The sequence below is a fragment of the Pogona vitticeps genome, chromosome 7 (assembly GCF_051106095.1).
Source record: "Pogona vitticeps strain Pit_001003342236 chromosome 7, PviZW2.1, whole genome shotgun sequence".
In the NCBI taxonomy this organism is placed as follows: Eukaryota; Metazoa; Chordata; class Lepidosauria; order Squamata; family Agamidae; genus Pogona; species Pogona vitticeps.
Window position 1 is genome coordinate 8,104,292 of NC_135789.1, and position 24,576 is coordinate 8,128,867.

The following is a 24,576-nucleotide window of genomic DNA, read 5'->3' on the forward strand; positions in this document are numbered from 1 at the left end:
ATTATAGAAGGGCAACCTGCCACGTCTATCCAGTTTAAAAAACAAAGGCTTCCAAGCAAGCACTAAAAGCATCACCATTATTTCTGTGGATGGAATGTGGCTCAAGTTTTATCCAGAGAGCCTCAATAATAATTGTATCCCAGAATTGATTGGGTTTTGGCCAATACTTGTACCCCATTCCGTTGGGGCTGATGACTCTGGATACAACATTCCAGCCGGTCCAGATTTGTCAGACGGTTGCAGTCTAATATATCGTGAATGCCAGGATATTCTCTCTGTAACAGTGAAGAGGGTGCGTACATTTTATGTCTCTGATGACACTCTGGATAATTGGGGGGGAAGGGGGGAAGCAAGGAATGTCTGGTTATGGGTAGAGTTGTGCAGAGTTGGTTAGAATTGGCAGCTTCTTTCACTATGTGTTGTGAAGGTAAAGTACAGTAACACCCCTTTCCCCCTCTCTCCTCCTCCCCCCCACAGGTGCTCTCGCTACCGTACACCCCTCAGCTTCCGGAGAAGTGTCAAAATCCCAATTTGGAACACTATGTTGAAGCCATCAATAAATGTTGCAGCTCGTGTCCTCCAGGTAACAAACTCCTCTAAGCCTTAAGTATTGATCTAGTTGCTAGGAAAAGTTGGAGGCAGCAGGGAAAGAGGAAGACTGCGCATGGGATGGACTAAATCCACAAAGGAAGCCACAGACTCAACTTTAGAACAGCTGGGCAGAACTGTTGAGGGCAGGATAGTTGTTCAAAGCCTCACCTCCTCTGGCCAGAGGTTAGGAGTTTGATTCTCCATGGTGCCTCCTTGACAGAGGCTGGACCCGACGATCCAGAGGTCCTTGCAATTTAGTTCTCCAGTTTTCTAAGATCTGATAGCGTTGTGGCACATGTAATACAGAATTTTTCTGTGGTCTCACTCTGACCGGCTTATTTTAAGGCTCTCAAAATATGACTCGGTCTTTTGCACCAGACTGTGGGTGGAACTACAGTATACAGCAGGGAAAACCTGTCTTGATTTGGAGATTTTCAAAACTGGGCAGCATTCCACAGGGGAAATCGCTCCAGCCATCCGGACGAATGCAGACAATCATCATGTTGTGGCAGCCAGCAGAGGCAGAAAGATGTGAAATGAGATTAGCAATTTCTTCCTGGATGACCCTTTCAATTCACTTCTTTTATTTATTTATTTCCATTTTTCCAAAGTGACATAGCGCGCATCTAATGCAGCACACACTTTGGAAAGTGTTGAAAAGAAGCAGTTTGGAAACAACAGGCGCTTGTTTGAAGGGAACTGACACCCACATGTGACTGTTTATCGGCCAGTCACACTGGGCAGAAAGCAAAGAATCAGTGCAGAATAAACCGCTCCTTGCTGGCTGAACAAAAGAGATAAATCCTTATTGAAAAACACAGGCTTAACCATGCCTAACTGTTTGCCATGTAATAGCTGGGTTTTAATTTGATTTCCTCTGTGCCGACAAAAACTGTGGAGTAAACGGCCCATGTAGTTCCCACTGATCTTCGGGAGCAATCCTGCCTAGATTAGCTGGCTCTCGTGTTTCTCATTCCCCTTTCTTTCCGGAGAAAGGTTTGGCACAGTTCTGATTAGATAATTAAATGGAGAAGAAGAAGAGAAAAAAAAGGTAAGAGGAAGCTTCAGACCAATGTTTGAACTGATAAAGCACACAGGAACTTCAGAACGAAAACAAACAGCACACTGCATACCAGACTCACAGGCCAGGAGAGCGATCCGTGACTTCTGTACAGCACTGATTGGCTAGCGCTTGTGTCACTCAGGACACTCTGGTGTCTTGAATTTTGAAATATTGTTTAAAAAGGAGAGGAAGGAAGACGGCGGCAGCTGATAAAGCATAAACAAACACTTGAGTCAATAACCATCTACAAAAGAAAGGAGAAGTGGAGTGAGTGAATACCATGGCGGATCTGCATTCAGTTTAGATTGAGATGCATGGATCCTAAGTGGCGCAAAGGTGTGTGTACAGATGAATCTGAGCAAATCATTATCTATGTCTCTGCAGTTTAATATATTTTCCCCCTCAAAGTCTAAGCTCCCAGGGGTTTAAGGAGTCTTGGCTTGCAGGGAAGGGTGGCTTCTTCCCCATCTCTGCCCCCCCTTCACCCTGGAAGAAGGCCAATGAGTGTGCAGAAAGTGTCCATTAAAGGATCTCTCATCCTCTTGGGTGTTTCACAACCCACCGATTGCAGGGATCCTCCAATCCAATTTAGCTCCTTCAAATGCAATGTAGGAAAAGTGCCTCTTGCAGGAAAAGCGAACCACAGTTCATAGGATCATAGAACAATGGAGTTGGGGGGGAAAAAGCCTAGAAGGCCATCCATTCCAACCCCTGCTCGATGCAGGAATCCCAATCAAAGCAGATCTGATAAGTGGTGGTCTTATTTTCTCTTGAGCGCCTCCAGCCTTGGAGAGCTCATCACCTCCCAAGGTTCCATTGTCGTACTGCTCTAACAGTTAGGAGGTTTTTGCTGATATTCAACCGAAATCTGACTTCCCGTAACGTGAGCTCATTGTGATGTATCCTGCACTCTGGGATGACTGAAAACAGATTCTGCCCCTCCTCTGGATGACTGCCTTTCAAGTCTTTGAAAAGTGTGATCCTATCTCCCCTCAGTCTTCTTTTATTAAGGCTAAACAAGCCCGGTTCTTTCTGTCTTTCCTCCTAGGGCTTGGTTTCCAGCCCCCTAATCATCCTTGTTGCCCTCCTCCAAACTTGCTCCACTTCATTGGCAATCCTTCTTAAAAGTACAGTGTCCAGAACCGGACCCAGGACTCTAGATGAGGCTGAACTAGCGCCGAACAGAGAGGGAACTAGCACCTGGTGGGATTTGGAGACTAGACGGCTGTTAATGCAGCCTAAAATGGCATTTGCCTTTTTTGCAGCCACTTCACACTCATCTTCAGCTTGTGATCTACAACCATTCCAAGATCCTTCTCACTCGTAATATGAATGAGCCAAGTATCCCCCATCTTGTAATTGTGTGTTTGGTTTTTCCCTCTCTCCAAGCCAGCTTTTTAAATCTTGGCCATGAACAGTCCAGGACAGATGTGATTCTAACTAAGCCTTCTGGTGTTTGCTTGCTTTTCCTGTCCCTGGGAAATAATATTTCACTGGAGGATTTGGAAATCTGGCTTTCTACAGAGAAGGAAGTCAAGTTCGGGCTTCCTGTGGGAGGGAGGCAATGACCGCATGTACTTTCTTCCCGAAAACGCTTCAAAAGTAAGCAAAGTCAAAGGGCAATGCCTTGTGTTTACGCTCTCCAGTGTGTTGCTGTTGTAGAAAAGTTCAAGAAAATGACCAAGAAAAAAAAAACAGAAGGAAATGAGCTTACGTAAACAGAGCAACAAGTTACTGCATGCAGACATGTCTGAATGTGTATCTATCTGAATAACAAAAGAAGCTACCTTATAATGACCAGTAGGACAACCTCAGGTCGATGCCCATAAGACCCTGCAGCTTGACATCTTTTAAGCTCAAGGTTCAAGTTCTTAATTAAGCCTTAAGAAAGTTTTTCCAAACTTTCAGGATTAAAGGGGGAGGGAAATACTAACAACAGGGAACAAAAGCTGTATAGGGAGCTTAGAGAGCTAGCTTAGAAGGGCCAGTTTTGTCAACAGGGCTCAAGGTTGCTGACCCCTCATCTAAGAGGCTCACAAGGCTTTTAAATATTATTATTATTAGTTTTATTTATATGCCATGTTTCTCCCGTCAAGGGACCCAAAGGGGTTCACAACATTAAAATTCACACGATCTAAATATTAATCTCTCCCAGCCCAACCTGGTAATGCTAAAGGTTAAAATCTTTTCCCAATCTTAAAAGTTCAAGATAAATACAGAAAGAACATAAAATTACAGGAATGTAAGCGTGTCCAGAGTCAATACTGTCTTTGTGTACACAGTTCAAAAATCAGTAGCAGTCTTTCCACTGACACAAACCTTCGTAGTTTCTGGGAACAATCCCTCTCAAGCAAATGCCATTTTGCTGATCTCATTTTTTTTTCTTTCATACAGCCTGAGTCAGCTGAATGATCCACCCCTGAAGATTCATTTCTTTTTGAGACAACTTTTCATTTCCTTCCTGCGGAAACGCTTTCACGAGTACCTTTAAAATTTGAACAGTTTTAGATTTTGTTTTTTTTTTAATTTGTTGATTTTTCGTGTTTTTTTTTAAAGGGGAAAAAAAAGAACTTCAAACTTTTTAGGAGCGATCGCAAAAGATATACATCTGTAATTTCTCATAAAAAAATTAAAGAAATAAGGATTGCTTTGATGAAGGGAGGGCTTAAAGTTTCAGCGGCAAACCAGGTGGATGGCTTGGGTTGCAAGTTGCAAGAATATCTAGGGACCCAAAGTTGGGAAGGAGTGCATAGAGAATCGCATGGCTCACGTAGTTCACTCAATGCACGAGGGCTCCACGTGCAGAAATAAAGATCAAAGAGGATAAATGCCTCCACGACACTGAAGCGCCGTGGAACACAAGTCTTCTAAAGAGATCTGTTCTCCCGTTTTTCCGAGAGCATTTGTTGTTACTACTATTTTTGTCTTTGTAGGTTCTCGTGTGCTTCGCAGCTGCAATGAAACTGTCGATACACAGTGTGTGCCATGCGAGGAAGGGACGTATACACTGGTGTGGAGCAGAGCGGAACGCTGCTTAGGATGCGACCCGCCATGCAGAGCCGGTAAATGGATTTCCTTCCTTCCTTCCTTCCTTCCTTCCTTCCTTCCTTCCTTCCTTCCTTCCTTCCTTCCTTCCTTCCTTCCTTCCTTCCTTCCTTCCTTCCTTCCTTCCTTCCTTCCTTCCTTCCTTCCATCCATCCTTCCATCCATCCATCCATCCATCCATCCATCCATCCATCCATCCATCCATCCATCCATCCATCCATCCATCATCAGCTCCTCCCTCCCTCCCTCCCTCCCTCCCTCCCTCCGTTAACTTAAGCACTGGCTTCATAGATCAGGGGTTCAGGTGTCAGCCGTTCCCCACCTACTTGCCTGACGACCTCTATTTCCGTTCGAATTAGGATTTGTGGAAGTGACGGCATGCAAGGCGACACAGAACCGGCACTGCTGGTGCCAGCCTCACCAGTTCTGCAGCCAGAGGATCTCCAAAGGGGTGTGTCTCCGCTGTGAGGCTCTTCCCTTGTGCCAAAGAGGCTATGGAGTCGTGAGACCAGGTCAGTCTGGTAACAGCCAAAGTGGCGACCGGTTGCATATGGGTGGGTAAGCTGTAGCTTTCTGGGGGTTGTTGATCAGCCGGCTCAGTCCCATTGTTCTTGTCTCACTGTTCCCTTTCTATATAACGTTTCAAGTTGTGATGAAGCATGGGCTTTTCTAAAGACTTGGACTTAGAGGCCCCAGAAGTCTGCAGGATTTTCTATGCAATGGTTCCCAGCTTTGGTGTTCTTGGACTACAACTCCCAGAAGCCTTCACCAGCAACTGTGCCGGCCAGGATTTCTGGGAGGTGTCATCCAAGAACATCTGGGGACCCAAGGTTGGGAACCACCATGGCATGGCTTTATATTTAATGGATCTGCAAGGCATTATAGGCCTCGTAGTCTTCCTGCCTAGAATGCTCCATCCAGGAATGTCAGGGAATGGAAACATGCTATTGTGTGTTTCCTTGCACAACACAAAGCGACAGGGATGGGAAATTTCTGTGACGAAAAGGGCAAGAAATTTGGCAGAAATTTGGAGCGTAGTTACAAAGAGCCAGGAAGGCTGTTTTGACTCTAAATAATAGAAATAAGATTTCAAAAAAGAGCATGAAAAATAATTATGGCTTAAAAGCCTTCTAACTATGCAGTGTATAAAAGTTCAGAAACCTACAGAGTAAAATTAGCTTTAAAATTACTCTCCCAACAGTGGACCACACGTGATTGCTTAGTTCTTGACTGGCACTTACTGTCTCAGTAACTCTCTCAGAGACAGTGGTAAGAGAAAGAATAAAAAATAAAAATTTACTCACAGTTTGGGATAGATTTTTAAAAACCCTGCACATTGTAGAAAAATAATGGCAGGTTACATGAACAGAGTGTAACTGATTAACTAGCTGCATACTGACGACATGCATGACTGACTACGTACTTTAACTGAAGACTCCTCACTGTAAACCGTCTAAGTAACTCCTGAGGGACTAAAGAATGGGAAAGGAAAACTAAAGTAGAAATCGTGTCTCTCCTTTACGGCAACATTGTCCAAAGCAGCCAGAGGATGGTGTGAGCCAGGTTTTCTCTACTGTAAAAACATGGGACTGGACTTAAATGAAGCTTGTTCTTTCTTTCTCCATTAGGGGTCAACTGGCTTTATTTTTGAGGGCTGTTTTTGTTTATAAGGTGTATTGCTTTATAGGTACAAAAACCAGAGACCTGGAATGCGCCCCTTGTCGTCCTGGAACATTTTCAGATGTGGAATCTCCTACTGAAGAGTGCAAGCCCCACACGATGTAAGTTGCCACATCTCTTTTGTTTATATGTCTCAGCACCTCTGAGAGGGAACGTGTGCGGTGGTAATCACGGGGGTGGAATTTGGGTTTATTTTCAGGCTGAACATGTGATTTGTGGGTGGTCTGGACTACAAACACCACAATTCTCCATTCTAGGGGTTCCACATGACAGACCCACATCTGTAGAGGCCTAGCTGTGGCTCACCTGGAGCAAAGGCCTAGCATGGGCATCGTTTTGGTCCTTGCATCCTGTTCAGAAAGGAACTTCCTGGTTAGCAGTGGGGCAACTTCCTTTCTGAACAGGAAATGAGGCCAAGAACGATGCCCACGCTAGGCCTTTGTTCCAGGTGAGCCACATGTAGCTGTGTGTAGGTGTGGATCTTCCTTTGGAGCTCACAGAAAGTAGAACTATGGGATTTGTCTTCCTAAACACCCTAAATCCCATGGCTAGAAAAGCTGGGTGCATAGTTCAGTGAGTTGGGTGCAGGTGTCGGGAGTTTGATTCCCCATTGGGCCGCCAAGAAACGAGCCCGCCCGGATAGACTTGGGCAAGCTGCAACGTCCAAAAGGATCCTCCGTGGAAGGAAACAATAAACCTCTACCAAGTATCAGAGACCTTAATCCCTGAGCTATCCAGGCCTGTAATGTATTTGTTCCAGTTTTGATCACAGTACAGTGGTGCCTCGCTTAGCGATGTTAATCCGTGCAGCAAAAATTGCTGCTAAGCGATTTCATTGCTAAGTGATATTAAAAAGCCCATAGAAACGCATTAAAATGCCATTTGAAGTCCTATGGGCTTCAAAACTAACCTTAAGCGAAAATCCTCCATTGCGGCGGCCATTTTCAGTGCCTCTAAAGCAAGGCAACACAGCAGACGGCCATTTTGTTTACCCGGTGGCCATTTTGGAACCGCCGATCAGCTGGCCGAAAATGGGGGCTTTGCGATGATCACTTCTCTGCGATCATCATAAAGCGAATTTTCCCCATAGGGAACATCGCAAAGCAATCGCTTTTGCGATTGCAAAAACAGTGTCGCAAAGCGATTTCGTCGTAAAACGGAGAGATCACTATGCGAGGCACCACTGTAACTGCAAAAATGAAACAAAGAGGTAGAAAGAAATCCCATTGATGCTTTAACGGACACAGAGGAGCGACTTCCATGGGAGGCTTGCAGTGCGTGAGTAAACGGGCCGGTTCCAGGGTCCAGATCCACATGAGTTGCAGCCAATAACAGGGGCATTCGTATTTGGCTTACGAATATCCCCATCTCTAAATATAACCTCAGCCAATCAACTGATAGGCTTGCAGAAAAACCAAAAACAGGCCAATGACCATCCATATTAGATATTCTGCTGAAGTTTAGCCTTTTAAACTATCAATTGTTCCTAGCGTTTTTAGGGTTCTTTGTGCGTTTCTAATGTCCTTTTTTCTTCCGCCCTCAAAGTTGCAAGTCCATACTCATCCCGGGAAATAGCACCAGTGATAACGTTTGCAGAGAGCCCAGGGGGCCGAACGGCGGAGGAACCATTTCTCCGCACACCACAGCGAGGGGAAGCGGGCCGTCACCCACGCAGCATTCTGTTACTGAAGATCTGACTCTGCCCGTCAAGAAAGACCCTCCCGGAGACGTATCATCCGCTGCTGGTGAGCAAGGTTGAATTCACGAACGGGGAAGGTGACAAAAAACAGGGGCCCTCCTGAGATTTCTGAGCTCTTCCTCTCATCAGAAAAGTCAGGCTCGACCGGTCCTCTTCTAAGAGCGGCCAGCCAGTTGTCTTTGGGACGCTTATAAGCAGGAGATCGATGCAACTGTACCTTCTGCCTTGGTTATCCAACGATCAATAAACCGAGAGATAGTGAATGTGATACCGGAGGTGATGCTTAGTCATGTAACTATTAGCCATTGACTATCCTAGTCCCTGAAGGGATGTGATGGCGCTGTGGGTTAAACCGCAGAAGCCTCTGTGCTGCAAGGTCAGAAGACCCGCTGTCGTAAGATCGAATCCACGCGACGGAGGGAGCTCCCGTCGCTTGTCCCACCTCCTGCGAACCTAGCTGTTCGAACACATGTAAATGCAAGTCGATAAATAGGGACCACCTTGGTGGGAAGGTCACAGTATTTCGTGTCTAAGTCGCGCTGGCCATGTGACCACGGAAACTGTCTTCGGACAAAACGCTGGCTCTACGGCTTGGAAACGGGGATGAGCACCGCTCCCTAGAGTTTTACACGACTGGACTAAATATCAAGGGGAACCTTTACCTTTACCTTTACCAGTTTATCCAGCCCTCACTAGCTCTTGTGGGCTTGAGTTCCACAGTTTGAAGTACGCTGTGTGTGTGAAGTACTGCTTCCTTTGGTTGGCACTGGTTAGACCTCATCTAGAGTCTTGTGTTCAGTTCGGGACACCATACTTTAAGAAAGATGCCAACACATTCAAAGGAGGGCAACAAGGATGATCGAAGGACTGGAAACCAAGCCGAGGAGGAAAGACTGGCTCAAAAACCATACTTAGTCCATGCTTTGATCCCTGGCTTACTTTGTAGCATTTCTGGATAAAACTTGGAAAACCCCAAATGGCTGGTGTGCCTCCTTGTAAGGCGCCTACACTGGCGAATTCCTTCTTGCAAATATTTGGTTTTAATCTCCTTGGGGAGCTTACAACCCAAGATCCCTTCTGTGCAATTTCTGCGCAATTTGCAACATTTTTAGTTTGCTTTTCTCCCCCCCCCCCCAGGTTGGGCTGCTGGAGCAATGTTTGCCCTCTTCGCGTTGATCAGTGGAACCCTCCTCTGCTTCGCATTTCATAATAAAAGTAAGTGCATACAGACGGGGCCACTCGGCTGGCTTTCGAACAGCAACGGGATGCTTTCGTGTCTTCTGGTTTGCTTAAATGGAAAAAACCAAGGGAAAGGACTGAGATTGGTCTCTGAGGCAGATTTAAAAAAAACTCCATCTACAGTTTAAAGGCACATATATTGTTCCAAGTTCTTAGATTTTGGAATTTGAAGCGTATATAAATGGGGAGGTTTATGGCTCAGAAAACTCTCTTCTGCCCTCTAGTGTCCATTTTTTTAAATTGTGGGTATAAGGTGAACGCAGGGGTGCTGGGAGTCCCTTTAAAGATGCCCACCACTCCCCCTAGAGGGCACAAAAGGAATGTTTGAATTTTCTCCTCCAAAATAGTATTTAATTATAGGGGTGGCATTAGGGGATGCATTTTGTTGGAGTTTTGAATTTTTTTGCTTAAATTCCTTTAGCTGCACAACAAAAGTGTAGCCATTTACAGAGCAGAATAGCTTGATTTTTCTCCCAGAGTCATCCACCCCTTTTTTCATCAACTGGCACTTACAGTCTCAGTAACTCACTGAGTAGGAGAAAGACTAAAAGCTTATGACGGTCAAACAGATCAAACAACATACTAACAGACAATGGGCTGCTACAACAGACTTAAGAGAGGGAGGGAAAGCACTGAACAGAGAGGCATGTGCTCTCTTTGAATTCAGAGGCAGGGAAAGTTGATGCTGGATTGACTGACAGTCACTCCAGCCAATAAAGGTGCCCCCATTCAGTCATTCAAACTACAGGCAGCCTGCGAGTTTGTGAAAACTCTCAACAGTATTTGGGCCCTTGGAGGTTGCCTGCTCCTGATTCAAAAGGATTTGTCCATACTTGGGTTTTCTCCTTTCGGCATTCGCTCATAAAATGTGAGGACTTTTTTTTAAAAAAAAATTCATTTGCAAAAGAGAAAGTCATTGATGAAAATAGAAATATGGCCAACTTTATTCCTGTCCTGAAGAAATAATGTCAGGTAATGAATGAATTCCCCTAGAAGGGACACACGGTTTCTGGGTCAGAGAAGACTTTTTAGAAGAGTACCTGTTTGAATACATTATCTTTTTTTAAAAAAATTAAACAAAAATAAACATAAGGGCAGAATCCTGCTGGAGATTTATACTGGCACAAGTACAGGTGTGTAAATCATGGTGGGAAATGGCTGCTAATTAAGGAGTCCTTGCTTACATTCCTGGTCATCTGCCAGTCATGCAGTTTGGTGCGAGGCCAGGAATGTAAACAGCAACTGATTGATTACTGGAAATTGGCCACTCTGATTCATGTGATTTACTCTTATGTCAACAGGAATCTCCAGAAGAATTCTGGCCAACAGATTCTTTTTAAATTTTTTAGCAACAAAATGAGGTTAATTTAAACTTGTACTTTTCTTCTTGGCAGGCCAGCCTTGTGCTTCACTGTGCAGAAACGAAAAGCAGGTAAGTGCCTTCCCTTCATGGCTGGATCAGTGTAATGCCAGTTAAGCTGCCCTGATGCCATCCTAATGGAATCCTGGGAACTGTAGTTTGGTGAGGGGCAATTGATTCTCTGCTGTAGTTCAGTGTAGAACAGTGCTCTAGCAGAGTCCCTCACTAAACTATAGATCCCAGGATGCCCTGGAAGGAGGCCTGACAATTAAAGTGTTGGAATACAAAGATCGCGATCAAACCAGACAGTATACCTAGCATGTTTTTACAAGAGGTGCTCCTTCAAGTGATAAAAGTAATCTGTTTGTCATAGCATGTGATCTTTCCCCTTCACCTACATATATTGCATTTAATATGCTTTGTTTTCCAAATGGTTGTCGGAAGGTAAACCCAAGTTCAATTAGTGTGTCTGGTCCTAGTGTGTTCCCTAAAGAAATATCATCGTGAGAAGGAAAGTGGGTTTCATCCTCCTTGGCATCTAGTTTGGCATAGAGTGTAGATTCCAGGTTGTTGTTTTCCTTTGGCTGGGCGTTGCTTGGAGAAGATGCCTCTATGACTACCCTCGCCCTAAGCAAGGCTGTCTTTTTCCTCTGGCCCCGGTCTTTCTTCATACCTGCTTTGAGACAGAGAGAGGCTGGTTCCCAAGACGTTCTCCTGCCACTTTCTCTTCCTGTCCAATGGGTCCTTAGACAACACAGAATGGGGGCCCACCAGCAAAGAGGAGAAGCAGAGGGCAATAGAACCTGGCCCGAGAACTTGGGGTAATCATTTGGTTGGACACCAACTTCCAGAAGTGGAGAGTTCTCCTCTAAAAAAGTGACTTTCCCAAGGTCTTTGTTGACCCTCAGACTAGGGTGTGGGCCAGAAGAAGTCTCCATTGAAGATGGCCACTGAATCTCTCTGTGCAGAAGAGGTTCTGGCTCCATACTGACTATCCGGAGGAGGCTTGCTCCATGTCGACTATCCGGAGCAGGCTTGCTCCATGTCGACTATCCGGAGGAGGCTTGCTCCATGTCGACTATCCGGGGGAGGCTTGCTCCATGTTGAGTATCCAGAGGAAGCTTGCTCCGTGTTGACTATTCGGAGGAGGCTTGGTGTCCCTCTACAAATGTAGAAGATAAAAGTGCCTTGAGCTAAACTTTAACTTTGCTCTGTTGTTTTTAATAAGAGCATTCAGGGCAAAGGTGAGGCGAGATATCAACCCTTCCACTCTCAGCTCCCGCTTCCCATTCAGTGTCTTTCTCCTCCTCATCCTTTTTGTATAAAGTTTACATGACTGCCATTACTGGAACACTGCTGCAATATTTTTTCCATGTTTTGCTCGGTCCAAAGCGTTTGTTCGTCGCCTTTCTCTTCCCCCACTTCGGAGCGATGTGTGACAAAATCCAAATAATGAGAAACAGGCTAACAGTGTGAGAGCCAAAGGAATCTCTTCCTGAAAGAATTCTGACTCCTGAAAAATCAGAACCGATGGATCTGTCTAACTTCCGTAGACTTCCGCTCCCTTGGGCCAGTACTATCCAAAATTCTGAGAACTGTGTGTACCACCTTATAACCCAGTGGTGTCCCATTCTGAACACTTCCAAGTTTGTCTGGTTTGGGAAGCTAAGCAGGTCCAAACCTGGTTAGGACATGGATGGGAGACTACCAAGGTGTAGGAGGTGCTGTATTAGAGATAGACCAGAACTCAACGGTAGAGAAGATTCTTTGCCTGGAGAAAATCTGAACATTCAGTCTTCAGCATCTGGAAACGACTCCACCTTGTCACCAAATACTGGGTGAGCAAGACAATTTCCTGTGAAAATGCCCAATCTTTGAAGAACGGTGATAACAGAATGCCACCAATTTTTTTCTCCCACATCAGCAGTATGATAAAATAAAGGCATATCAGCATATTTATCAAAGCAACTGTAAGAAAGCCGAAAGTGAGGATCCTTTTGTCAATCCGTGAGGTGCCAGATAAAATTTCTGTAGCTTTTATAATCTGTTTGGCAAGGAAGGGCGTCTGACGGCTGGAATGCATGCTATTTCTGGGAACCGCTTCTTAGTCGGCACCCCACGGGAGTATACAAATTGAAAGTCCTTCGTTCTTATGGAAGCATTCCAGCCTCTTGTTTCATGGAACAAATTCTTTGGTTTTCTTGCGGACAGCCCGCTGGGAAGATGCAGGGGAAGAGAGAGGGGGGCATCAGGTTTCCCTCCACAGGTACAGCTGCTTATGAAAATTACGGAATCAATGGGAAAGAGCCAGAGTTTGCAAAAGTTCCATATTTTGGATGGTACGGCCAAAAATCCTGGTATTTGTGGTCCAAAAAAGGAACTTGCCCAAGCTGTGGAAATAGATCTCCATATATTTATTATAAAATTCATTACATTAATATCCCACCTTTCCTCCAGTGATCTTAAAGTATTATATTGTGTTCTCACCACCTTCACCGTTAATTTTCACAAGAACAATGTGAAGTGGATTAGCCCAAGAGGTGGTGAATGTTGGAGTTTTTACAATCTTGCATGGTACCTGGAGAAGGGGTGGCTGACTGTCATTCAATCCAGGACTGACCAATTGTTCCTTCCCTGCCTCTGATTTCAAAGACAGCCCCGCCTTCTCTGTTGAGAGCTTATTCCCTCTGTTGAGCCTGTTTGTTCATTTGCTGTTTGATCTGTTCACAAGTCAAGAACATGGTTTTTATTCTTTGTTACTAATGCCTCAGAATGAATTATGGAGACTGTCAGTGCCAGTTAAATGAGAAAAGGGGATGGACTACTCTAAGGAGAACTTGAAGTGATTCTGCTTTGTCAACCCTTGCACTTCTGCTGTGCAACTAGAGGAATTTAACCAAAAATTGAATACACTGCAACACTGAATGCCTTATGGTTAGTCATCCAGTGAGGCTTAATGGAATTTCTACCACTCCTAACTTATCTCTATGAAATTCTTTAGATAGCCATATTCCTGCTGAATATTCTCAAGGAGGTGGATGGAGTTTCTTGAGAGGGAGTTTATTGTTAGCATTAACCCAGTTTTCTTTCTCCATCCCCTGCAATATTTGGCTTGTTAGGGGGAAGGGGCCTGACTCCACAAGGCATCCTTGACAGACTGGCCGCCATTTTGAATCCCCGCCCCCCGGCCATGCTCTGGACCTCGCCTCATTCATTGAGGAACAAAAAGAGACAGGATTTGACCCAATAAAAAGGCAGACTCTCCTGCTGCCACTGCCGCCCATTTTGGATGGGAATTCTCAGGAAATTTCTCTGAACAAAGTGTCCTGGGATATTTTGGCTCTATTATTGCCAGTTGCCAAGAAAGCCAATTATAAGGACATTTTACATCCTGTTCTGGATGTAAAAGCATCTTGCCGGAGTCGACTCCAGGAAACTAGTCAGAATGAGCAGCTGCTCTTGATGGTATTCTGAGAGAGGACCTCAATGTCCTTCCGAATAATTCCCAAAATGAGTCGTAGTTCAATGTCTACTTTATGTGGGTCATATGGTTGTAATATACTGTTGACTTGGATCGGACATCTCTGATGTGATAGTCACAAAACTGAATGGCCTTTGCCACAGAGATTAGCTGGGTTTCTCAATGAATGTCTGCTGAGAGGTTCAAGACGTATTTGGTTATCCAGGCATCTTCCTGATCACCAGCTTATGGTTAACTTATGATGTGTGGCAACAGTTTTGGGTTTAGCCTGTTGGTTCTCCAGACACGATTGTGACAGCTGCATTTCTGAGCAGTCAGACTTGCAAATGAAGCCCATGTTTACTTGACAGTGACCAATCACAGAACAAAGCTCATTTGTGTTTCTGGGCTACGCATGGCACGCATGCAGAAATGCAACTTGCACCTTGTTAAGCAGTGGCAATTCCCTGCTGAGACACAGATTTCCTCATGCAAATCGGTAACAGGAATCTGGCCAGGGAGTGTTAACAACTCAGCACTGCAAACTGCTATGATAATTGGGATGGAAAAATCTTATTGAAAAACACAACTACCATCTCTCTTTTTTTGCACAATTCCAGTGGCCTCGAGTCCTAGTTCTCTGGAATATATCTTTCATAGTCTGGTTCTCCATTCTGTTCCAGCCATTTCCACCAGCCGAAAAACTGCCCGGGAGTTGTCCTCAGGATGGCAACAGCCAGGAAGAGCAGAATCTGCTGGAGACCTCAGCTTCTTCCAGCAGTGGCTCCTTAGATCAAGCTTCTGAGAAAAGCAGCAGGATCAGCAAAATGGAAGCAGATGGACTTCAGCAAAGGTTACCTTTACTGAATAACTCTGTGACCCACAGCACAGCAGACTCAAGTAAGAGACTGTCATGACCAGAAGACTCTTTTTTTTTTTTTTTTTGGACGGGGTTCAGTAAAGTCATTAGCACATAGTTTGCAAGCTGTCAGTTTGCAGTCTGCACAATTTACAGACTGAACCTCATGGTGCCGTGGTTAGATTGCAGGACTGCAGTTAAGCCTCTGCTCACAACCTGAGTTTGATCCTGATGGGTTCGGGTAGCCGGCTCAAGATTGTCTCATGCCTTCCATCCTTCCAAGGTTGGGGAAATCATAGAATAATTGAATTGGAAGGGTCCTAATGGCCACTGAGTCCAACGCCCTGCTCAATGAGTAACCAGTGTTCCTTGCCTACTTACAGTAGGACACCCCCCCCCCCCAATTATCCATGGGATCAGCATTCATGGTCTGAAAATATTAAAAGAAAAGAAATCCAGGAAAAAACTATTGTTAGGTCTATTACCAAAATTAGCCACTAAAGGGAGTCAAAGACTGTGCTATGAACAATGGAGAATACATAGTGTGGTCTCTGGCACCCTCTAGTGGCCAGTTCTGGTAATGCATGTGAAAAATATTTGTTTTCTAGTTTTTTCCTTTTGCCATTACATGGGTGTGTTTATATATATGTGTGTCTATATGTATGCATCTATGTATGTGCATATATACATAGAGAGAAGGGGGGGAGAGAGAGTTCACTATTATCCAAGAGTGTTCCAGGCACTATGGGCCAGTATACAAATTGAAATTTAAATAAATACAGGCATTACAATCCTATTCAGCTTGTGACCTACAATGACTCCAAAATCCTTCTTGATCTCTTTCTTTTGACAGAGCAATCCAGTAGTGGAAAGACCCATGTGAACGTAAGCTGTGTCGTCAGTCTCTGCAATTTGGATCACAGTGTGCCGTTCCAGTCTCTGAACGGTTCCATTCCTGCAGTTCCCAGAGGCTGTTCTTCAGCGGAAGACAAACTTCCTCTTTCAAAGGAAGAAAGCACAGTGAAAAAAGAGCCCGGAAGACAAATCGCTGTGGAAGTTGAGGACAATATGGAGATCCTTGATTTCCAGGAGAGAAAGCTGCTGCCGTTAAGCACACAAGATGCAGGGATGAAGATATCTTGAAGATGGAGCCTGCACCAGAGGCGAACGGATTGCAGTAAAGCAGCTGGATGGCTTTCTACAAGACAGCTTTTGCTTTTTTTAAGAATGTGCTGTCAGCCCGTAACGGTGGCTGCTGAAACTCAGGTGCTTCTAGCATTAGACATAAGCAATCCGGACAAAAACTCAGCTGTTTTCTAATGGAAGGACTCATTGATGATCAAACAAGAAAGAAGTTACAATGAGGAATGTCTTGAAATGTGTGCTATATCCTGAAAGGCGAGAACCCAGGCTTAACGCATTAAAGGCCCTGAATTCACTCTCCGGCATCTTCAGGCAGAGCTGTGGCTAAGCAGAAAACGTGGACATTTGCAGCACCTAAGATAGCTCATGAACTGATGATGTAATTTGTTAAAAGGCAGCTTTGTTACAGAAAACCCATGTATTTGCTTTGAAACAATAGGTTGGATTTTTCTGCTGGTCTCTTAAAAACTCAGGACTGTAAATACATGAGCATAATTTAATGGGGGCCAGCTTCGTTTCTTCATAGTAACTGTATGGCATTGTAAAAATGTAGCATTTTCTTCTCTGGACCTTAGATGCAAACTGTTTTTATAGTGAACGCACATTCCTGTCCCCAAAAAATGCACTGTCATTTTATCTGTCATCTTTTTGTTACGTTTTGTTGGTTATAAAATGATAGAGCCAGGCCAAAGGCAGGATGGCTGGGACCTCAAGCCAAGGCACCAAAATCTGGAGGCTGTAAAAATTTGCTGTCGGAAGAGGGTCTTTCTTCCACTGGGTTCACAGACCACCTCTAGCTACTTCTCCGCAGACAGAAGCAAACAGAAAGCAGGCACTTAACGGATAGGACGGCTAAGTCCCGAACACCAAAATGGTTTGTTATGGCTTTGTAAAATGGTAATGAGTTGAAAATCTATTCCCCATCATGTAGAAAAATAAATTTGGGTAGAAATATTGCAGATGCAACCAGTCTTCTGTTATGGAAGTGTCTTAAGTCTCGTTGTTCTCCTTATATTTCTAAACCTCCCATGGTTTTCTGCCACTTTTTGTTTTATAACTTGCCAAAGAAAACCCAACAATATCTTCAAATTTTAATTGTAGCTTGAGCCACGTCCACTGAAACAGTCTATGCTCTTTCTTCCACCTGGACGGACAGGAACCCATCTTGCTTTCACTGTGTTTCCTTTAGAAAACTGTAGTTTCCTTATGTGTTTTGAAGTGTCCTTCAGCTTATCTCCAGACACGCACAAGTACAGAGCAAAGTTTCTTTGATAATCAAGCAGTCCTTGTTATCAGGTAGAAAATGTAATTCAGATCACAGATTACGAATTGGTAACTGCAGAAATGCAAGTAAGGATCTTGTAGTTCAACTACTGTTTGTCGTTTTTTCTTCTTCTTCCTCAAATTTTGGCAATGTCTGTTGGACCACTGCAGGCGGTGCTTTGATTCCTGCTCAAATTACCAACGGTCGTTTTTTGCTATGGTGCAAATAAATGTGGTAATATTTCCATGTGTCATGTAGTCACCTGATGAGCATGAATGCCTGCTGAGAATGTAAATCATCATGTGCTATCAAGTCAACTCTACGGTGACCTTGTTTTAAAATTTTCTAGGGAGAGAATACTCAGAAGTAGGTTTCCCCTTCCCTTCCTCTAGGGGGCGTCCTGGGACGGTACAACTTGCCCAAGGCCACCCAGGCTGGCTTTTCTCCTGGGAAGCACAGGGAGGAACTGAACTCCCAACTTCTGGCTCCACATTGAGCTATTCAGCCAAACAAGTGAAATATTGTGCAACAGTAAATTGCATAGAAGCCTATATACCTAAAAGGGCAGCAGTGGTGGAAATAATTGGGTGGGTTTCTCCTTTTCTTTATCTGTCCCATTGTCTTCTTTGACACTGTCTACATAGACCTTCTAGAATCTGATGTCCTTAAGAATGACCACAGTCCTTCTGTCAATTCTGTTCCAGTTCTTGTCCCAGCACGTAGGAAGGTAAACTCTATCCTAGATGGGATCCTATAGCTAAACACATTTTGTTTGTTTCTTCTCAACTGGTCTTTTCCTCCCCAAACACAGGCCAGCTCTTCTTTTAGAAACACACTCCTCGATTTACGATTCTGCTCATTTTACCATCTCATTCTAGAGAGAAGCTGAGGAAGGAGGGGGGGGGAATGCTTTTCAGCTCTCAGAGACTTCTGTCCACATGTTTTCTTTCCTTCTTTTTTATCTCCCGCGAAATCTTGCGAGATTTGTATTCTCTAAGGATTTCAATGGCTGGGATCTGATCTAAGAGATTTCTAACTCCTGCCCTCTGAAGACGCCGGCCACAGAGACTGGCGAAACGTTAGGAAGAAAAACCTCCAGAACATGGCCTGAAAAACTACAACCACCTTTGTGAGATTTCTTTGATGTTTCACAACTTGTTTCCATTGCAAGATTTCTCCAAAAGGGCTGCTGAGAATTTGGTAGTTTCTTGTGCAAATGCACATGCAAAAATGTGTGTGGGGAGGGGGAGCAGGATCAAATTTTCACCGGAAGCCAAGAAATCTTGGTGCAGAGAGAAAATGGCCAAGGAAAAGAAATTTGTTGAGTACAGTATGTCTCGCATCTAATGAAAAAGAGGCCGACATCATACCTGGATAATGGGAAGCAGAAACCATATAAAATGGGTGTGCAGAGAAGCTTCCCCTGACTCTCTTTCCCCAGCCCTGTACGTTTGGAGAAGTTTGCATTTCAGATATCTGAGTTATACACTGGAAAGTGCCCCCAGGCACCTCAAGACACCAAAATTGCACAGAAGCTTCCGTTGCCTCTCCTCTACAATCCCGCCAAGCTTGGTGAAGTTTGGGTTTCGGAAATCCAAGTTATACAGCCATGAAGAAGGTACCCCCCTCAAGGAAAGTGACAGAGGTTCCAAAGACATCGGTGGCATAGGCATTTACCTCCGAAACCAAGAGGTGGTGCAGTGGCAGGTGTAGGCATAGGGTTAGAGGAATGACTGGCAAGCAGGTTTCTTCATCCCTCCGAGTTAGATAGGTTGCCCTCTGGGGGTGGCTGGCAGAGAGGTAGGTTTATTCCTCTAGGTGGCACAAGTTGCTTTGGATATTAGCAACTGTCTTTATTACAGAATTATAGAACTGAGTTGGAAGGGGCCTTGAAGACTGGAATCCAAAAAAAGCAGATCTGGCAGGCAGTTGTCTTAACTTTCATTTGAATGCCTCCAGCGTTGGAGCGCTCACCACCTCTTGAGGTGATTGTTTCCATTGCTGTACTGCTCTAACAGTTAAGAAGTTTTTTTTCTGATAGTCAGCAGAAATCTGGCTTCCTGTAGCCGGAGCCCATTATGACGTGTCCCGTACTCTGGGGTGATAGAGAACAGATTCTGCTCCTCCTCTGTAGGATGACCTTTCAAGTCTTTGAAGAGTGCTGTTCTTCGCATCTCCTCTCAGTCTTCTTTTCTCAGGGCTAAACATGCTCAGCTCTTCCAGTCTTTCTTCCTAGGGCTTGGTTTGCAAAAGGGCAGTCCTTGGCCTAACAGCCCCTGATCCAAAGTGGTCTCGTTGCACCTGTAGAAATTGAGACACTCAAAATGGATGGAGCTTCATTCGGTTGTGCTGTTTTTTTTAAAGCTTTCCATTCCACGAAGAAGCTGAAAACGGCATATACAGTCCTGTTGTCTCCTATTCTTAACAGCAACAACCCTATGAGGTAGGGTCAAGCTTAAAGAGAACAAAGAGATTGTGTGGTCCAAAGTCAGTGAGTTTCATGGTCCAACTAGAACCCAGATCCTCCTCAAATCCAGAGGGCTTCTAACCACTACACCACGCTGCCTATTTCAGTGGGACTACTCAGGTTGGCTATCTCTGCAGATCAAAGCCGTTTTCAGGAGGATCAGGGCTCAGGGCCCAAAGCTTTGCAAAAAAAAACAAACCCTTTTTTCAGGATCACATCTCCCATACACCCCCAGTCCTAGAAGACGCTGGGACTTGTAGTCCTCTTAATCCTGCCACCTTTACAAGGGGAAAAGCAAAAAGAGAGAAAAAAACAAATGAAGAAGACCCAAAAAAATTGCTAATGTGCCTTTTAAAAGCTAAGTGTAACAAGGGCTGCTCCTGGGCAGGCACGCGACCCCTAAGCCTCCGAAAGGGTCGCAGAGCGATCCTATACACACCATCCTACGCCATCCTCCTTCCCTCCCTCCGCGCCGCGGCCCCGATTCGCCCCCAAAGGCTGTGATGGAACAGGCCCCCATCAAGCCCAACTGCAGTTTGACACCTCGGTTAAAAACTGAACCCATGAGGCCGCGGATTAGAATGGCGGCCTGCCCCGAGTAGGCCCGTGAGGCCTACTCGGCTGGCCGTTGCCTCGGCAACGAAGCTCCCCCCGGCCACCAGCCCCGCCCTTTCTTCCCCGACCCGCCCCCTCCACAGGGAGCCCCGAGAGGCCGGCCAGCGATCGATGGTGCGGCGCTCCGCCGGCCGCCCCTGCCGCCTTCCGCTCGGCGCTCGGCATGACGCAGGTAAGCGGCTCGGCCGGCAGGGAGGCTTGCTCGCTCGCGGCGCGGGGCGGACGCCCGGGAGGACTTGCAGGTGCGCCCCTCGCGAAGGGGGGGGGAGAAGAAAGAGAAGGGAAGGGGAGTCCTGAGGGGGCCCCGCGTCGACCTTCCCCCCCCGCCCTCAGTAGTTGTGAGGGTTTTCCCCCACCCCTGTTTTTGGGCGGGAGGGGGGAGGCGTTTTGTGGCCTTTCGCTTCCTGGGGGGAGGGGGTTTGGCTTTCCCCTCCCCCACCCCGCAAGGCCTTGTGGGAAGGGGGTGTGAGGAAAAAAGTCACCCCCCCCAAAAAAAAGATCCCTTTCACAGGGTGCCTCAGGCAGCCCGAATCTTGGGGGCGGCTCCTACCACCACCCCTGTGAGGTAGGCCACTCTCCTTGGATACGTCGCCTCCCTCCCTCTCTGGTTTATTCCCCCCCACCTTGGTCTCCATAGGGTAGAGCTATAGTGCCCAACTATGGGTCCTGTGAGGTTTTTTTTTATTATTTTACTACAGTTCCCAGAAGCCTTCCCCACTCACTGTGCTGGCAAAGGCTTCTGGGAGTTGTGGTCCAAGAAGCCCTGGAGACCCAAGGGTGGGAACCGACGGGTCTAGTTCGAGGAGATCAAATAACACCATTAACCTCTAAGACTAGGGGTTCCCAACCTTGCTTCCCTTGGACTACAACTCCCAGAAGCTGCCCCCCATTCGCTCTGCTGGCAAAGGCTTCTGGGAGTTGTAGTCCAAGATTTACCTTTTCGGAGTTAGACCAGGCTAATTACCACCTCCAGCCTTGTCCCTTCTTTCTCTCTCCGCCCTCATGCTTGCCATTAGCTCACGGTATTTCTTTTATATGTTCTTTTTTTTCCCCCTCAGGCTTACTTATTTCTACTGCTTTGGGGTCATTTTGTAGGACAACCCGGTGAGGTAGGCTGCTTGGAGAATGAGGATCTTGAGTCGGCAGCAAATAAAGCAGTTCTAATAATGGGTGCAACCCGTACATAAATTTATAACTTTGGACTTTGAGTCAGCAACAGTTCAGACTTGAGAAATAGCGCCATTGTGTTGGAGCTCACTGATGGGAAAAAAAAGGAGTCGAGTTCTGGGATTTTTCCGAGTTTTGTGTCACATTGTGAATGTTGGTGAGCACAAGAGGCTATCCGGTAGACCTGTGGTCCCCAACCTTGGGCCTCCAGATGTTCTTAAACTACAACTCCCAGGAGCCTTCATCACCACCTCTGCTGGCCAGGATTTCTGGGAGTTGAAGTTCAAGAACATCTGGAGGCCCAAGGTTGGGGACCACTGTGGTAGACCATTGGATCTTAAACTTCGTTCCCCAGTTGTTCTTGGACTGCAATTCCCAAAAATCCTGGCCAGCCCAGCAAATGGAGAAGGCTTCTGGGAGTTTTAGTCCAAGAACCTTCTGGAGAACCCCAGTTCGAGAACCACTGCTGTAGACCATCTTGACTGCTGCCATTTATGTTGTCAAAATTCAGGCTATATAAAAAGCTTGGCATCCTTTTTCCTGCCGGCACTGAGGGCACGTTATTGCAGAGTAATATCAAGCCATTTCCTGGAGCTTAGAATTATGGATACAGAAGCACAACGATAGTCCACATCCAGACATTGGTTTATAATATTGGTAAAATTGGTGTTGTGCGTGTGTTCCTGGATTTGATCCATGTTTTTCTTTCACTGTCATTTCCTTCACTCTTGTGGTAGACTGAAGAGAATATTTTCTATATATTTACCCTATTAGGTGTCAGGCTGAGAAATAGAAAAAAATGGGGGGGCAGGGAGAGAAAGTGAACGAGAATGGCTGGCTTTCCTGTGGCTGTTGGAGCTAATGGCCATAATTTCATTTTCCTACCATGTGTGAGTCTTCAAAGTCTCCTGTGTTTACAATCAAGTAGGAAGCCCAGCAATGATCGTGGATGGCAGGCCAGCCTTATTATCGTTCATGTTAGCAGCACAGAGAGAGAAGATCTGATTCTTGAGATGTCAGAGTACCATTTCCATCATACCTGTTTCTGAACAGATTTGTGACGGAAGCAAAATATGAACTTGGAATGTGGTCAGTTGTACCAGGTCTCATGGACCGGATTTTGTGTCATGCAATTCGGATTTGGCCAGTGTTACCGGTTTGATCAACTTTGAAAACCTGTATCATAATAACATGTTAGTTCAGGGGATTGTTATTCCCTTCCCACATTGGTCTTTCCCGGAACAGGGAAAGGGCTTCATCCTTGTTTCTAAAACTCTTACTACAGCCAGCAAAGGCTTAGACATTCTGCAGAAAATTTCCACAACCCTCTGTGAGTTGTCAAAAGCAGTAGTCAGGGACCTGGGTGTGGCACAAGGCCAGATGTTGCCCTCCTTTGCACTTCTGTTTTTGTAACAGCAGCAATAGGCCAACCCAAGAGCACTCTTAAAATTTAACCTTCAGTAAATATTAGTTCTCAGCTATCTGTCTTGCCATGCCCCCTCCTTCATGCTGCTGCCTGAATTACATATGCACCTTTATTATGTCCCATCAAGTTGCTTCCAGCTTATGGTGAATTAATGACCTCCAAAAGGTCCCGTCCTTGGCAGTTGTGTTTGTGTCTGGCAAACTCAAGGTCATGGCTTTCTTTATGGAATCAATCCATCTTGTGTTCAGTCTTTCTCCCCCCCCCCTTTCTTTCACTTTCCCTAACATTATTGTCTTTCCAGTGAGTCTTCTCTTCTCATGATCTGTCCTAAGTAAGGTGGTCTCAAAATAGTCATTTCAAAGCTTCTGGGCAGAATTCCAACTTGGTTTGATTGAGTACCGATTGATTGTATTTCTGCTGGTCCACGGTGTCTTCCAACACCATGTTTTCAAGCGAGTTTTTCTTGTTTGTTTTCTTCACTGAGCAGATTTCACACTTGTAAATAATAGCTGGGTTCATAAGGGTGAACTTCCTTAACACTTCAAGATATTTTCTAGATCCTTCGTAGTTACCCTAACTGGGTCACAGTCATCTTCTGATTTCTTCACTGCAGGGAGTTTCTTCTACAGCCGGAGACTGAAATGTACTTCTCCACCTGCAATTCTTGCAATTATTTGAATTTAATCAGGTTCTCAGTTTGTTCTATGTTTGTCTATGGCAGAAGGCTTAATTTGAGCCAGTGCAGAGGGAGTGCCTGCAGACAAGAACAATGGACAGTCATTTTTTTACATGGCCAAGATGGGCTAAGTGTAACTCTCTAGTTGCTCTTGAACTTCCAGCCTTTCTCAGCCTTGGCTGTGCTAGCTAAGGATGATGAGAACTTAGTCCAGTAGCATCTGAGGGAGGTTCACACTTTGTCCACACCTGTTTTCTGGAAATCCAGATTTTCTTAATGGCGTGAGCTGGAGTGATTTGTGATTCGTTGGACATCCAGAGTAGGAAAACACCTCAGGGATCACAAAAGACAGCCTTCTGTTGATACTGGGAGTCCACTGGTGCAGGGGTCCTAATAGGCGGACATCCAGCCTTGCCTTAGAAGTTTCTAAACCACTTTAAAATGAGAAACAGGCATGTGGCCTTAACCTTATAGTATGAATGCACAGCCCACTTTCCCAGATGCATGGAGTACAGTCTTAAAATGGCTTTTCAAAGTGGCTTTTGAGCTCTTGCCAAAAGGAACTAATCCAGTGTTACACAGAGAGTGTTCCACAAATAGAGTATGGCAATAGAAGATAGCCTTTCGTTTGGCACATATTTTCGCCATGGAACTTAGAGGAGAGTCATCATTATCATCATCTTAGAATGGCAGAGCTGGAAGGAACCCTATAAATCATCTAGTCCAGCTGTTGTCAAGGAGGCCTCGTAGGGGAATCAAACTCCCAACCTCTGGCTCCGCAGTCAATGCCTAAACTGCTGAGCTAACCTCCCGTGTTCATCT

General features: G+C 45.4%; 2 protein-coding genes across 3 annotated transcripts in view; both read left to right on the plus strand.

Moving 5' to 3' along the window:
• LOC110070508 (tumor necrosis factor receptor superfamily member 1B) overlaps positions 1 to 17,653 on the plus strand; it is a 31,641-nt gene extending 13,988 nt beyond the window's left edge. Inside the window, exons 2-10 of one of the 2 annotated variants that reach the window (XM_072977705.2) lie at positions 478 to 583; positions 4,588 to 4,716; positions 5,059 to 5,211; positions 6,387 to 6,480; positions 7,925 to 8,124; positions 9,216 to 9,293; positions 10,712 to 10,749; positions 14,821 to 15,037; positions 15,850 to 17,653. In XM_072977705.2, coding sequence (XP_072833806.2) covers positions 478 to 583; positions 4,588 to 4,716; positions 5,059 to 5,211; positions 6,387 to 6,480; positions 7,925 to 8,124; positions 9,216 to 9,293; positions 10,712 to 10,749; positions 14,821 to 15,037; positions 15,850 to 16,139 — 1,305 coding nt within the window. In that variant the 3' untranslated portion in view covers positions 16,140 to 17,653. The remainder of the gene's footprint in view (positions 1 to 477; positions 584 to 4,587; positions 4,717 to 5,058; positions 5,212 to 6,386; positions 6,481 to 7,924; positions 8,125 to 9,215; positions 9,294 to 10,711; positions 10,750 to 14,820; positions 15,038 to 15,849) is intronic. The other variant, XM_078379132.1, reaches the window with a different exon arrangement.
• A 2,962-nt stretch (positions 17,654 to 20,615) lies between these two features.
• Positions 20,616 to 24,576, plus strand: part of VPS13D (vacuolar protein sorting 13 homolog D) — a 130,392-nt gene continuing 126,431 nt past the window's right edge. Inside the window, exon 1 of the mRNA XM_072977709.2 lies at positions 20,616 to 20,727. The gene's annotated coding sequence lies outside the window, so the exon portion shown is untranslated. The remainder of the gene's footprint in view (positions 20,728 to 24,576) is intronic.